The 16,330-nt window shown below is 37.6% G+C and overlaps 1 protein-coding gene across 4 annotated transcripts in view; it reads right to left on the bottom strand.

The window, feature by feature from the left end:
• The window catches only part of SKAP2 (src kinase associated phosphoprotein 2), a 117,763-nt gene that overhangs the window by 16,954 nt on the left and 84,479 nt on the right, over positions 1 to 16,330 (bottom strand). For 3 of the 4 annotated variants that reach the window (XM_080338871.1, XM_080338870.1, XM_080338873.1), the window contains one exon: positions 2,298 to 2,366. In XM_080338871.1, the coding sequence (XP_080194997.1) occupies positions 2,298 to 2,366 (69 nt within the window). The remainder of the gene's footprint in view (positions 1 to 2,297; positions 2,367 to 16,330) is intronic. The other variant, XM_080338872.1, reaches the window with a different exon arrangement.

Raw genomic sequence — 16,330 nt, 5'->3', positions numbered from 1 at the left:
CTTACTTACTTGCTCTTTTTCCCCACATACCAGAAAAATTATGAAATAAGGGCAAAATAACTGTATTTATTTGGACTCAACCTCTAATCTACCCCAATCTGTTCACTGTAATCTTTCTCACTTTCCGTCTCCTATTGTTCTTCAGTTACTCTAAAATCAAAGTATTTACACTAAGAGAGCACAGAACATGACTCTTACTGAAACAGTCATTCTGGAAATGATAACAGGTTGATGGCGGTAGCAAAAAAGACCCAGTAAGCCATATTACATAACTGAAACTCTTCAATGCTTTGGTATTTTTAAATAATTAGGTCACTAGCTATTAATGTAAAGCTATCCACCAGCAACAGTCAGCATCAAGACTGAAGGAATAAAAAGAACACGAGTCTGCACATTATTTGAAGTAGAGAAGTTGGGGCAAGAAAAGAGTAGGAGTAAAAGGTTTTTTGCACTTATCAGGCTGAACTCACAAACAACTTGCAGAATATTTTCTGTGAAATTCAGGTTTAGTAAAGCTAGGCAATAAATTGAAGAATGTGTGCACTGTTTCCGTGGAAAAATAATGAGATATTCTTGAACCAGGTTAAATATTTAAGATGAGATGCCTACCAGAAATACTCAAGTCTACTCAGCCCTACAAGTAAAAAAAAAAAAATCCAGTGTTATATAGTTAACTAAGTAAGATCAGATCTGAAAATTATTGCTTGAAAGGCATCTAGTATCTGTGGAGAACTGTTACGGTATTTTCAAGGACATTACACAAATACTAATAATGCTGCTAAGGCTGTTCTCATAGCAGCTGAAACTTTGCAGAAACAAAGGTGCTAAGGTTTTGATTTCTTAAAAGTAAGACCATTTAGAACTTCAAGAAGATACATTAGTGAAAAAATGATGCTGTTGGCAACTTTATAATTGGATTGACCTTACACGCCATTATGACAACACACTCTCATAATTACGGTAATGTCTAAATGAGTACCAAATATTAAGGCTGTAATGAGTCATGTTGTCTTACACATGTTTTTAGCAGAGCACAATCCTAACAGCATCTGATGACTTGGCTCTTGTTTCCTTTCCAAGAAAAGCAACCCAAACCTCCTCACAGCAACCTGTTCCTGCTTTCCTGTACGGGTCAGGAAATCAGGCCTCTGTTTCCTCTCCACATGTTGCAACAGGAAGAGCACTGAAAAGCTACTTCCTAAAGGAACTCCTCTTGCCCACCCTTTCCTTGACAGCCCTGAAAGAATTATGTGCATTATGTACGATGGGGGAAGGAGAGCCAGATTGCATGCCAGTGCAGGTCACAGTTACAATGCAGCAGATCTCAAAAAGGTGTAAGGTCTGATAAGAAGCAAGTCTTCTCTACTTGCTGTGTCAAATCACCAATAGTTTATCTAAAGGTCTGTGCCCTCGAAGCACATATATATCTTGTTTTTAAGCATAACTGGAAATACCTTTCTGTCAAGAAAAGTTGCCTGGCCATGTGACTTTCCATGGTATATGCAGTTATTTTTCCAGTCTCAGAGATAATTAGCACAAGGGCAGTTTGCCAAGCTAAAGCTGAGAGAATATCCTTCGCAGCCTTTCTGGGCATTTGTGTCCTTTTCCAATTTTTATGCTGCTGTCACTGGACTCTGGCATTTCTTACCCAATTCATTTGCTTTCTGTGGTAATCATATGCAATGAAGATATGCATGGCCAACATTTAAACAGGCTGCAGATCAATTAGTGGTCTTAAGTTTATCTGATTTTTATCAAAGAAGACAGAGCTTTGGGTCGATTGTCAGAGCCTGTGTCAAGTTGACCTTTTCAGAGACGTCTACATTGCCAGTCCCTTGGGCAACTTGTTGTCCCCTGTTAGTCTCTGAATGGCAGAAGTCTGTTCTGCTCAAGCACAAAGTATACACAGATGTCTATATTACATTCTTATAGGTTTGACAGCAACTGCATGTTGTATCTATAAACTGTCCTTTAGCAGTGACACTTCCTCAATGATGATAAGCTAATTTATGCAACTAAATCTCCTTTGTGCAGAAATGAAAGCTAATTGAGTCATTACAAAGTAATTCAGGAAGGAATACCTTGTATAAATTGGCTTACTTTATAAATCCTTCTCAAGTGGTTTCCATGCATCCTAAGTGGTGTTAAACAGTTTTGCTGCCATCAAATACCCAGGTGAAAAAGACAGCTTTACAGAGCTATAAAAACATTATTTTAAAACAGCAAAGGGAAGAGACAAGAAAATAAAGGTAAAAAGAAAGTGTATACACAAAATAAAGAGTAAAGATTTTAATTACCTGAAACAGCGGTAACTTTCTCCTGGCTTAGTTTTCTGGGCACTTCAGCCTTCGAAGGAACACGTTCTTCTGCAAAACACATAACTGCAAATGAAACTCTGAAGGGACACCTCAGCTGACAGGAGTTACAGCCCACACCAGTCTCAAAGCCACACTTTACATTTCCAGTTCGTAAGCCTTGTTTACTATTTTGCATTTGTACAGAAGTTGGAACGTTGTTATTTCTGTGGTTTCTCCCACCCATCCAAACACTCCAAGAGCTTTCTTTCAAAAGTCTCAATTGTGAACATCTGTTTCCCTTTTCACCCTGCTCTGAATGCCGTAACATAGAGCTGCAGTTCTGCTGGTTTTCAGTCATTCCAAGACTATTAGAATGAGAATCCTATTCTGTTACGTATATTCCTTGCCAGGATAACAAAAAGGAAACAGAGGATTGAAAAAGCATCCCCAGCCCGTGCAAGAATTCCAAGGTTCTTAAGTATGCACAGAAGGCAGAGGACATCTTACTTTCAACATTGGACACCTGCACGGCAGGAACACAGCCACTACAGATGCCGTGCATTCTGTGCTCCTGCCTACTGTGCCTGACCATGGTTTTAAGCAAGCCAGACTGTATCAAATAACTTAGCGCAAGTTCAGGAGACAAGAAAAGAGAAAGCCTGGCAGCCATCAGGTCTGAAGTGTGTTTTCTGGCTAGCAGGCTTGGAAAACTCTGAAATTCCCTGAGGCAATTTTGAAAGATGTGCTCCATGCTCTGCATCCGGCACAGACAGGGAGCTCTCTCGTGCCCACACCCTCACTTCAGTAAATCCACACTCCACTCAGGACAGGGACATAAGATCTGCTCCTCACATGTCACAGTCAACAATTCTGCTGATGAGGCACAAAAGGGAAGAAACTATGTGGGGTTGTAGCTGTCTTCTTTTTTAGGTTCATAAGGAAGTGGAAACAGATTTATCTAGCCTTTAGAGTATATCAAAACTGACAAAGCTCCTGTACTGAATAAGGAAATAGTATTTGGATAAACCCACTTTGCAAACAAGAATTGGACTTCTAATACATTTAAACTATTTGGCTTTGTTACTCATCACATCTTGTACAGATATTTATGCTTCTTTTTAAGGCACATATTTCAGCAACTAATTTGGATATTTTGTTAATGACAGCCAGCAGATACAGAATCCAGCTTTTAAAATGTTCCTTATTGTGCAACTTTTATGTAATAGCCTATCTACTTTGACAAAGAGTGAATTTTATATCAACAGTTCAAAGGATTTTTAGCCTTGTAAAAATTTAATCTATCCACAAGACTGTTCCTGCACACATTAAAGCAGATGTTTAAAGCTCAAGAGTAGACCTGTTGAAATGAGTATGCATAATTGCTGCTAACCTATATACGCAGCCCTAAAAATATTACAATTACATCATGAGATTCACTCTACAAAGAGCTTTGAACTTCTGCCCTACTAAGCTAACAAGAGATTTTTGCTGCCTGACTCTTGACTAGCTAAAAATCTGGTTGAGATGAAGATAAACTATTATTTGAGCCAAAGGGAAAAAAAAAAGAAAAACACCACACAACAGCAACAACAACAAAAAAAATCAACAATAGAATGGGGAAAATCTGAAGCTTCAGTGCAACACAAAACACTCCAAACTATTTACTGCATTCAATTGTATTCCCCCACTTGGCATAACACTTGCTGCACATTTCCAAGTACACTCATTTGTTTATTTTAAGCACTCACAACTGGAGCATAAATGGCAAAAATACATCCCTACATGCTGTCCAGAGCACTAGGAGGCACTGTCATTCTGTGGCTTCCCTACCCCTAACACACCACTCACAGGTCCTATTACCCTCTTATCAGTCACATTTTATAGGATTGCTTCTTTTTCACAGAACAACCCAGTTTCATCAAACACACAATTATACATTGATTAAATAAATGCGGATATTACATGTTACTGAATGTTTGGACCTACATCAGTGAATGTGTTGCATGTACTGCGGATTTTAACTCTGTCACTGCCATGGTCATCAGAACAGCTTAAGCCAAGGAGCGACTTTAGTAGAGGGTATTTGAACTGAAGTAAAACAGCAGAGGAGGTTTGAAGGGATTTTTTTTAATAAGTTATAGTTGAATACATGTAGATTGCATTGTGGTTGCATGGAGAAATTCAGAACATATGCATTCCACTTTCTGAAAAAGGAATTTCCTAGGAACAAGAGTTCACCACATCTGTATCTGAAGATGATATCTGAACCAAAGCTCTTTGAATACTAAAAAAGTCCCAAATTCAAACAAAGGCTGTCCATATTAGCATACTGGTTTGGATCCCAACCATCCCCACTTATCCCACTTTGCTTTAAACTACAGAGTTGTCAGAGAGAGGACAAACTTTCAGGTGCCATTAGACTGGAAGAGGTACTCCAGAAGCACATTGAACATGGTCCAACTGCTACCAGGCATTCTGTCCATGGACCAAAGTGACTCCATGGGAAACCTCTTCTGAAACATGCACAGCACAAACATCAGGTCCTCAGCACAAACTTGTGCTTTATGCATCTGTTTCAAACAGTTCACACTACTTGCTAACGCTATCATGCTCACAGTGCAACAGATGGTTTAGGGTGGTAAAAAAGAACTTATGGTTCTTACTAGTGTTTTCTGGTATTATGTCCTGAAGCAATAACAATGTGTGGGAGATGTCCTTTAAACACAACAACCTCAATTACCCCAGGAATTACAGCTATAGTCATATGCGACATACTAAAGTTTCTGTTGCAACATGGAATAGAGTCAAAAGATGAAATAAAATAAATAAAATAAAATATACAAAAAATAAAATAAATAATAAAATAAATAATAAAAATAAAATTAAATAAAATGTAAAAAAATACAGTAGAACTCCTGTGTTATTCAGATACTGTGTAAGAGGAGTCAAGTAGACTTTTACAATAATCTGGTACGATGTTTCCTTTGTTATCTCTTCTTCACACCATCACTAGCACTGCAGCAAGAAAATATTCTTCTCCACCTCTCACTATGTCAAAATGAGACTAATCAACACTAATCAAACCAGTGAACTCTTCCAGAGCTGTAAATCCAATGAACCCTTGAGTTACACATTATGTTCCACACTCTGCTGCTACTCAGGGACTCTAATGGCAAACAACCTACAAAATTCTTGTGGTGACAATGCAACAAGAAACTAATTATATTTGTTAAGGGTTTTTTCAGTTAGCCCATGAACAATGTTGAAAGTAATTTACTTATTTAATTTGCAGTCTGAAGAAAAAACAGAAAAACCATCACCCAATCATAGGTGATTCTACCATCCACACAATTTAAAGTTAACAACCTCTACAGTAGCTGAGGTTTTTCACATTAATCCCTTGATTTTTTTCTTCCAGTTTCTTTTATTTATGGGGCAGGGGGGAACACCACCAGACTATTTGAGTATAGAATGGATAAGAGTTTGGTTTGAGCAATGCATTCCTTCAATGGAATGTGGTATCTCCATGATAAATACACATAAACTTAGTAGTCTCCTCTACTAACACATTGCTTAACAATCTTTTTACATTAGACTCTAACGTAATGCCATTATTAATTGGTATTCTGCTGTCTTCTAGTCTCTGATACATTGTCATTGAACAACACTAGTTTATACCTTGGATAATCCCAGTTTGTGAGCTAATATATTCTATTCAACACTTTAATAACAGTAAACAAAAACAGCTCAGCTATGCAGCAAAATCTACCAAACCACACAGATGGTTATGAGGTTTTCATTGTGTGGTTTCCATAGCAATCATATTGCAAATCTGGAAGCTTCTTGCAAATAAGCAGCTTGTATTTACATGCCTCTCAGCTGCAGCATGGAACTCTACAACATGTGAAGTTGTTATTCCAATCACATATTGTTAGAAAAATCATTGGAAGATGTTTTGACCAGTTCAGATAAAAACTACTGCAGTTAACTAATTTTTCATCTATTTCATAATGATACAAGCAATCACAGGCTTGTAATACACATTAATATATCTTTATTTGAAATGGCACTGTGGTGTCAGAAGGATATAAGCACACAAACAGGTCTTGTAAGACAGACCCTCACAGAAGTACTTGTATTATTAAATAATCAATTTAAAAAAAAAAAATCACAGTGTCTTTACTATTGTACTCAGCAGTGATGACAGACACATGCAAATGAAAAGGTGTGTACATGAAGAACTCTGCTGACACTGAACATCATGGGTCTAAAAGTGCTTTGTGCAAGAAAAGCATACAATGCCATGGTAACACCAAGAGTTTTAGTCCTCCACACTGGTCTTTTGCTACCAAATAACATCTCTGCATAAATGTAAACAAGAACTTTCAAACATGAATAAATGCTTACCATGGGGAAGAGTCGAGACCTTTTATCTCCCAGATTTATATTTTTATGAATTGGCTTAACCCCATAACAGATGGGTTATTGCTCTAATAAGGAACATAAATCAATCCAGCTATGTAATTTTTAAAAAAAACTTAGCAAGAACTGGCTTTTTTTTTTTTTACAAACAAGATTATTTGTTTAGAGAAGCATTTAAGAATTTGAAAGAAGCAGCAATAAACATGAAAAACTTTAGAACAAGATCAGTTTTATAATTTGGCCAAACTGACACCTTCTGCTAGAGTTAGTAGTGAGGGCTGGAGACCATCTGGGGTCAAAGAAGTAAGATTTAACACCCTGTTTTATGCAGGGCCAGCAAGATGTCATACCTGAGGACAGTGTTCCCCAGCTTTGGGGAGGGGATCCTCTGCAGTATTCTTGCTCTTTACACACCTGTACATGCCTACACGCTTCACCCAAACTCTTATGGTGTTTTAGCCCAAGCAGCTTGATATCCCAGAAATCCTCCATGTGTTGCTTGATCCTAGGGATTATTTGTCTTGGCATGCGTATTTATAATGGCAGGGATTTTCCTTTCTGGTGTCGTCTTTGAGACTCCAGAACCACCCATTCTGTAGGGAGAAATCTCCAAATCCAAGCAGCAAAACCCCAGCTTTGTTTGATAATCCTCCAATATTCCCACAGATCTGTCCCTTTCCCCCAGTTCCTCCTGGGCATGACAGATTAATGGAAGATTTACATACAACTTCTTGACATTTCACCCTGCATTCCCGGTAGCACTCTGAGTGCACTCTGTGAACAAATGAAACAGCTTGGAAAAGGCTGCTCAAAGTGCTCGTCTCTAGCCATGCTGTGAGGTCTGGGAGGTGGCAGAGAGGGGGAGACAGACTATCATTTTATTAAAGCTTCATCTGACTGTATGGGGGTGTGTGGCTTGAGGATGAAAATGCCTCCAGGACAGTGGAAGAAGTGGGAAACAATCTGGTTGCTATTTAGAGAAGAGACTATAAATGTAAGAATTTCTCACCATGACAGAATAGAGGACAATTCTTATTTTATTCCTACTTCTGTGGGTCAGCTAGTTACCACCCAACAGCTCAAACAGTTGTATTTCTGCATGAAAAGCTTGAGTGAAAAAACTTTCCAGAACACAAGCAGAGAAGACAGAGACAGAAACAGGTCACCCAGACACAGGCCAAACACAGATGAGGTGACAGCAAAATATGATGTGGAAGTTGCATCTGAATAAATGGTCACCACCATGCTCAGAAATACAATGGCAAACAGATAATACAGAATTGTGTTCTAACTGAATACCAAAAGAGATCTCCCGGTTATGAACAATATAAAAACACATTTTAAGGAAAAATATTGCACACACTGAGATGCATTAGTTTTAGTTGAGGACAATCTGTTCCTATTCCTAACCCCAATTCCTTCCAACACACGTGATCCAAGCCTGATTCCAAGATGGAGGCAAGAGGTTTCATTCAAATATATTAATACTAGCAGCTAAACTAACACTTTTTGCACAAGTTTTAGTCAGCTCTTTGAAAACAACCATTATTTAAATTCTAGAGAATAGCTGAGTATATGCACCACCCTGTCCGACCAGTAGACAGTAACAGAATTCTGTTATCACTATTGACAATGTACTGACCTCCCAATGGCCTCAAATAAATAGCACTGGCAGTACAAAGTGAAAAAGCTAGAATCATGAAATACTTCGGAATAGCAGGGACCAGTGGAAATTACTTAGACTAACATCCTGCTCTAACTCTGAAAGTTAGATCAAGTTTCTAGGAAACAGCATTTGACTTCTTTTGGTACTCCACACTAGGGTATTCAGCAGCAGTTTATAAGGGTCCATGCATTTTAATAGTTCGCATATTAGACAGCTGCAGCTAATGACTTATAGATCAGGATTAGCTCAAATGACTCAGTTTTGTCCAGATCTTGCCAAGTATCCAGATGGGAGGTTTCCTGAATTCCTTGAGATTCCACTTTTTCTTTTTCCTCAGTCTCTTGAAAAGGTGCTTCTGTGCACCACCGATACTGCCAGTTGTGTAAGCAGTCTGAATAACCAAACCAGCCATCTCGACTAAAGAGGAAAGCCCTGCTTCCTATTGAGAAGACCTTGGAAAAGTTACCTCATCATCCTCACAGAGAAGATTAGCAGATTTTGTTATAAATTAACTCAAGATCAGTGCTGCAGGAAAAGAAGGTGAGAAGGAGAGCAAGTGATATTGAAGATCTGGAATGTCACTTAGCCGTTTTCTGGAGAAAAATCATTATATTTTAAAACAACCTTCCTGTGACACCACACAGTGAATCTAAGTATATGTTTTGGTTTGCTTAATCAAAACAAAAAAGCAGATATAACATTAATTACCTTTCTAAAGAAAGCATTTTCGAGTTACAGCATTTGCTAAACTAAAGAGTAAAGTAAACCAAAAAAATCCCAGTCCCACTAGAGGCAAATACAAAACACACTTTAAGGTTGCAGTTCTTTAGTCTGGTGAGGAAGAATGTTGTTTGGATCATATAACTATTGCTATGAAGAATAATAAGAGTGAAGAAGTAAAGAGAAATGAGTAAGTTTGGAGAACTGTTTGAGGAAAAAACAATCTCTTTCTAAATACATCTGTGAAAAAGACAGTGCATTTCTCCTGTATTATTGCACACAAATCCAACTACATGAACTATACAAGGGCAATAGATTTTAAAAGAGTGTTTTTAAAAGCAGGTAGATACTGTAAGACTTATCACTCGTTTACTGGGAGGAGGAAGAAAACAACACAATATTTTTCTAGCAGAAAGTATTTTTTATAACATTTTAGGGCAGAAAGCATGAAGACTAAGCAATCAAAGAACAGATCTCTGTCCTTGGAGAAAAAACAGTTACTCTCATACAAACTAGAAAATTGATCACTGTTGGCACAGTCGCCCACAATTCTGCAAAGTGGATCTTCTCACTCTCAGGTGCATAGTTTTACCATGTCTTCAGGAAACATAAGAGCATGCTTTGCTTTACTTATGTTCCCTACTTGTTGAGACCTGTATATATTTCAGCACCTTTCCTCTTTATTTCCTTCCCTTTCACATGTACCAAGCATCCCAGTATCCTTGCTTCCCCACCCATGCCCCATTCTATAATCACAACCAATTTGCAATTTATATACAGGCTATATCCTCTTCACACCCCACAAATTTTGTTCATTGACCAAACACAGAGGTTGTTAATACGAAAAGTTGCTGTTGCCAGGGCTTCACAAGGCCCTTCAGGCTTTCAGACCAAAGTATCACAATGGAAGGAAAAACATGTTCAGTCACCTGAACGACAGAACAGAATATATTCATCAGGACAACTGCACAATCCATAGAGGTACAGACAATTCCTGGGTTTAGTTATGAATACATTAGGATTTCATGAACTCAGCTTCCTGCTTGGAGTGCGTACTGGGAGCTCTCCTTCCAAAACAGAAAGAAATCCTCAGTCATATTTTGAATGACTTGGTTGTTCAGTTCCTAGCACTAGTCTTCCAAACAATAAATAATTTAAAAGCGCTAATTTTTTAAAAAGCAACAACTTTGCGCTCTCTACATTCTCTTTTTTTTTTTTTTTTTCCTTAGACAAACAAAGACACAGAAGAACCAGCAGTTTGTCAATTTAAGGTTAAAGAAGGAAAAAAAATTAGCTAGTTTGACAGAGTCAGGAGGAATAGAAGTATGTAAAATCTTAGTTACACCAATACCAAGCCTGGGAGGAGAGGAGGCAGGAAAAGCAGGAAAAGCAGGAGTACATAGCAGGAATTTTGGAATACTAAAACTTCTTCGACAAAATGATCTAATTGTTATTAATAAAATTCAATACAAATATGCCAAAATGCAATGTGCACTGCATAGAAATAAGGGATGGGTTTTGCACTGACCTTTTTCTTTCCTCATGAAGAAAGACCTGATAATAGTAATTCTTCTCAAGAGAGAAAAGATAAAGGTCATCACTAGCAAGTTCAATCGTGGATATGCACACAATACTTATAATGAAGACTAAAGAAATTACAGAGAGACCCACTCCTGGAAACTCATTCATTCTTTTCTTGCTTTTATATTCATAGACACTTTGTATTTACAATTAAAGTCATCATCTCAGGGATTTGTTTTCAGAAATCAAGTCCCTTTAGAATTGTCTAATCCTAAATGCTCAGTGAACTGGTCAGAATATATTAAACTCTGTAAACAAAAAATTATTTGATGGGCCATCAAACAAGGTAAAAATTTCCTAAGTGACTTCAGAAACCAGCTCCTTACAAATTCCTTAAGTTTTATTAAGAACTTTTTAAAATGTTACCTATATTTTTTGACCAAGAGATTAGATAACAACTTTCATAACTGAACAGAAGCATCTCTGAAGGTAAAGTTTAATGTTAGCTTCCAACAAAAGTACAACTTTGGCTCCACTTACGAAAATGTTCCTAAAGCCTCAAATTTGGCATACAAAAATTGGGGCAATAGGTAGCCTACCTAAGTCCATACTTAAACATTTAAAGAAGGGATCAAATATTTTAAAATACTGCTCTTAACAGGCCTCAACAATGTAAAGGAAAGCTTCTGGGGTTTAATGTTTCTACATGCTCATATAATTATTTAGATGATTAATCAAATTAAGCTCTCTCCTCTGTCTGTCTCACCCTCTTAAAAATCAAGTTGCAATGACTGGACAGAATGCAAATTAGTAGCTCATAGAGACAAAACAAACAAGGATTTTGAAGTTGATTCCATGGTTGGATTGTAGGTTCACAGGAATTTTCACTCGAGATTGCTTGCCTAAATACGTGTGGTATGCACATAAGTACATTCTTATATATAAACATAATAAAGATTTATGTGAATTCACTGTAACTAAAATAAATTTGTTTGTTCCCTCAACCCCGTAATAGCTCTTGGTTATGTAAATAGTTTAAGTGTTCAACATGACATTTTATAAACCTTATTATGAAAATGTTTTGCTAAAATAAATGTGGTGGCTATTAAAATCTACATAGAAAATATAAATAGTTCTCTATGTAAATACATCCAGCAATCAAATATGCAATTAACTAATCTATACTGTATAACTGTACTACAGTGTTATTTGACAACCTTGTACAGGGGTTATATTTCTCAGGCTTAAATATATAACATACACAGAAAAAAAGTCTGTAAATGTCAAGTAAAATTTCCCATACTCGTTGATCAGCAGCAAGATTTAAATTTAAAAGCCATTTCTGAAAACTACATATCTCCAATTGTGACAAATGTGACTTGGCATAATATTTACATACATAGAATTCATAAAAGAAAGCATCTTGTTTAAACCATATAATATCCTTTAATAACCTGCAGGGTTAAAGATTTCAAGTTTATAGTCTGAATCCAGAAACGAACTTACTCAAAGAAAGGACAGAAGACAAGGCATTTCAGCATAGCTCACTTTAGTGAAAGGAAACACAATACAGTTGTTGGCATGTTTCCACAAGGAAAGTCTGGCTCCCAGATGCTTTTATTATAACTCCTTTAAAAATGTTCTACCAAGACATTTTTGCATTCTCTGTGCTGATCATTAACGGCACATTGACCAAAATAAAGAAATCAGCAGCTTTCACCCGTTGGGTATTTTCATGAAAAGTAACAAACCCACACCATGGCCTCTTTTCACTGTTTATGGCCCATGCCATCAAATTAAATTATGTCAAATATGCTAAATCCTTTCTCCAGCTCAATTGATGAAATAAAGTAATTACTCACTAGTAACCAAAAATCAGGTTAAATCAGAAATCAGCAGAAAATTTTAGCTGCAAAGCAGTCTGTTTACACATACCAGATTTTGGATAACATTCTCGCTTTCATTTCTACAAATGCCCTCCCATTCCTCCATTCTCATATGTTAGGTCCAGTGTGGGACCAGCAACTCTGGATGTCAGATCTTACTAGCCCAGCATGCCAGATACCAGGATGCACCTCAGAGGGATGAGGTACGACAGTAGGGATCTGGAAATAGTTCATACGCAGGAGATGACAACTGCTGCTCAGGCAGCCCGTCATGTCACTGTGGGAGTGGTACGCAGAAAAACCCAGGGCCCCCAGAGTCCCAGATTACTTGAATTCATTCGCAGCTGGTGCTTTGGATTATCCAGCTCTCATGCCAGAGACACCACACAGTCCCAGTTGCGCTCTAAGAGTTACCACTGGTAGGCGTGAGATAAGCAGTTTAACCAGAACCTGGGTCTTATGACCCACAAGGAAATTATGACAAAATCGTATCCACCTTGAGCTTTTGTTTATTGCGTTATCTGAAACTACTGTTCAACATTTAGTAATGGAGATGCCTCACTCCAAAGGAAGTAAATTTGAGACAGGTATGGAAGCAAGTATAGATTCAGTTAGTGTATTCTGAGATAAAGGAAGGACATGCTAGGATCCACAGGCTTTTCTGTAGACAGTGCTTTGTTTTGAAAATGAGATTCCTTCCTTTATTTCCCAGTTTTACTCACTGTTGCTTTCAAGATTCAAGGAGAGAATAATTGTTACAGTCTGCTAAAACAAAAACCTTCCACAATCCAAAGATGGAACTACTGAATCCTCTTCCTTAAGGATACTGAGAGTTCCCAACACCTTAAAACTAGTTTTCATTAGAACACAAATTCAGATGTTTTAGGTGGTGGAAATGAAAATCTGTTAGGAATAAGCAGACTTGGAAAAGCTACTGAAAAGATATATCCCCTGCACCAACCATCTCCTTTCTGGACAAGAAAACTTTCCGCCCACCTTGCTGTCTAATTCATATCTCACTGACTTGCCAAAAACTTTCCACGATCTCTTCCAGTTTCTTAGGAAAACATCCTTCCCTTCAGTGCTGAAGCTTCTCTGTGTTCCTGCACTTCCCTGGAGCATCCCTCTCTCTACTCCAGGGCGCAGCAGACTCCTGTATCTTGCCCTCTCTGCCTGGTCCACTGGGTGGTCTGGGACCTGCACCCTGCTGACCATTTTCCCTTCCAAGAAGCAACCAACCTGCTGCTTTCAAAGACTCCAACTCAGCCCGGGGAGCAGCAGTCAAGACACGGAATGAGGCATTTTTTCCATCTGTTGCCTTCCTTGTCAGTGTGTAAACTAAACACAACATCCATTGCAAACAGTATACTGTAGCACACAAGTAAATCAGGTATACATGCACACAGCCAGCAAAATTCACGATGCTCTGTTTAACTAGTAGTATTTTGTTTGGCTAATTTCTCCATTTTGGAGAGAATGGGAAAGAAAGTGAATAGCAGATAAAAAGCACACTGAGAGGAAAAGACACAGACAGAAGAATTTATGCTGATGCCTTTCTTAAGGCTGAAAAATTCAAATAAGAGATTTGTATCTACAGTAACAGAGTGATTAATTCAGCCTTTAAAGCCCACCTTGCTGGGTCTTATTTGAGAATCCAGTTGTATAAATTATGGTTCTTTAATAGCTACCTCGTGGAAATCAGAAAAGTTGAGAAGCGATAGCCTGAGGCACCATATAACCTCTGGTTGCTCTTGTTTCTCAAAAAACTCTACCTAATGGTTTTAATAGCCTGATATGCAGTCATTTGTCACAAATTCAAAAAGTAAAGGTTCCTTGATCTCTCTATATAGTATTCATCACAGTTATACCCAAGCAGTAGAGCAAGCCCAAGGTTTCTATTTTCATAAATATACATAATACAATTGACATTTTGCTTTGAACTTGCTAAACTACAGTGATTCCTCAAATTTATGGTTAATAAACTACCTCACATAGCAAGACATTTCTTCAGAATGCTTTGAATTAGAAATATTGTACTGCTTTTTAATTAGATGAAAACAGCTCTGCCAAAGCAAACTACTTTCCTTTCAAAAGAATGAACTTTGGGTCCATAACCCATGGAAGACATGCATGCATAAACAAAGCTTTGCTCACATTTAACAAGAAGCCAGCTGTCAGAAACAGAGTCAATGCTGAAAAAACTATGATACAAGTAAAATTACATTGTGTGATTTTTTTTTCTTACCAGGATGACGAGCTTTTCTGCGACAAGATTCTATCTCTTAATAACAACTTCTGTCACATACTGTTCACATCAGATTGGTTTGACAAATCAATAGTGACAAACGTTGTTTAGTGCTGGTCCACAGAAAATTATATAAAATGCTTGATCGGTACTAGAAATAAAATACCTTGTTTCAGTAACTAAATTCCTTTCAATGAGTGGTGTGCTTATTCGTTTGTGAATGAGTTCTTTAAACATAAAACTGCATGATCAAAAATACTTCCTTTTTAGATACTACTAAGTTATGTCTTCTCATTTTAAGTAAACAAGATTCAAAATGCCAATAGACAATGCATTTTTAACAATCTATTCCTGGATTATTTGAGGGGTTGTCTGATTGGGCATTAGGGTGTTTTTCTTTTTTTTTTTTTCAACTCTGAAATACAGAAATAAAATTTGGTCTTCGATAACTCAAGACTTTGACAAACACAGCTTTCCAACATGAACTAGCTTTATTTATTATAACAGTTGACTACAACTTCAGGAAGGTCACTTCTATTTTCTCCACTCATAAACTCTGAAACCTATGAAGTTAAATATCTGAAAACTATGAAGACTTGCATGCAGTTCAAAGAGAGGAGAATAAATACCTGAACTCAACAGCACACGTTTTCCAGTCTTTGAGAAAATTGTTTTGAAGAATGACTTATCCTCACTACTTTAAAAGAAGAAAAAAATCCCTTGCCGTGTTCTTGAATCTGAAAGATGTTTTAAGGAAAGTATTCAAAACACTTTCAGTAATTGCTTTGTAAACTCATCTTTAGTACTGTTCTCAGAAATGTGGATCTCTTACATCTGGTGTATATACCAGGATATATAACATATTGACTTAACAGCAATGATTACAAGTAACTTCTCAGAGTCCATAATCACCTGTGTCTCTGCTGACTCCAACCTACTGCTCTGGTTAACCATGACCAATGGGTACCAACTGGAACACAGGAGGTTCCACTTAAATATGAGAAGAAATTTATTCTCAGTAAGGGTAACAGAGCACTGGAACAGGCTGCCCGGGGGAGTTGTGGAGTCTCCTACTCTGGAGACATTTAAAACCCACCTGGACACCTTCCTGTGTAACCTCATCTAGGTGTTCCTGCTCCGGCAGGGGGATTTGACTAGATGATCTTTCGAGGTCCCTTCCAATCCCTAACATTCTGTGACCAACTAACAGTTTCTTCATTTTAGCTTACTGGTTTTTGGAACTGATTATACAGCTGTAATCCACACCTGGGACTGCTTGACACCAAATGCTATGTTGGGCCCACATACCCAATTGCGATATATTGAAAACTCTAAAATAAGCAAAGGTCTCCTAAAAAGGCATTTTCATTAACACAGTGCTGTGAAATCTTCACTTCTAGTGCCTAAGAGTCAATACATCTGGCACTACATTTCAAGAACACAAATATTTGCTGAGTTGGTGTTCATGAGTGACAGATCCAACTTACACTCAAACTCCACTACATAATCATTACTTTTTTTCTTCCCAAGAACAGGTAAATCAGAGATCACTTTTTTCTTCCCCCCCTCCATG

This window comes from Nesoenas mayeri, assembly GCF_963082525.1.
Source record: "Nesoenas mayeri genome assembly, chromosome: 2".
In the NCBI taxonomy this organism is placed as follows: Eukaryota; Metazoa; Chordata; class Aves; order Columbiformes; family Columbidae; genus Nesoenas; species Nesoenas mayeri.
Note: the sequence above shows the minus strand (reverse complement) of the source record. Positions and strands in the feature narration are given on the sequence as shown.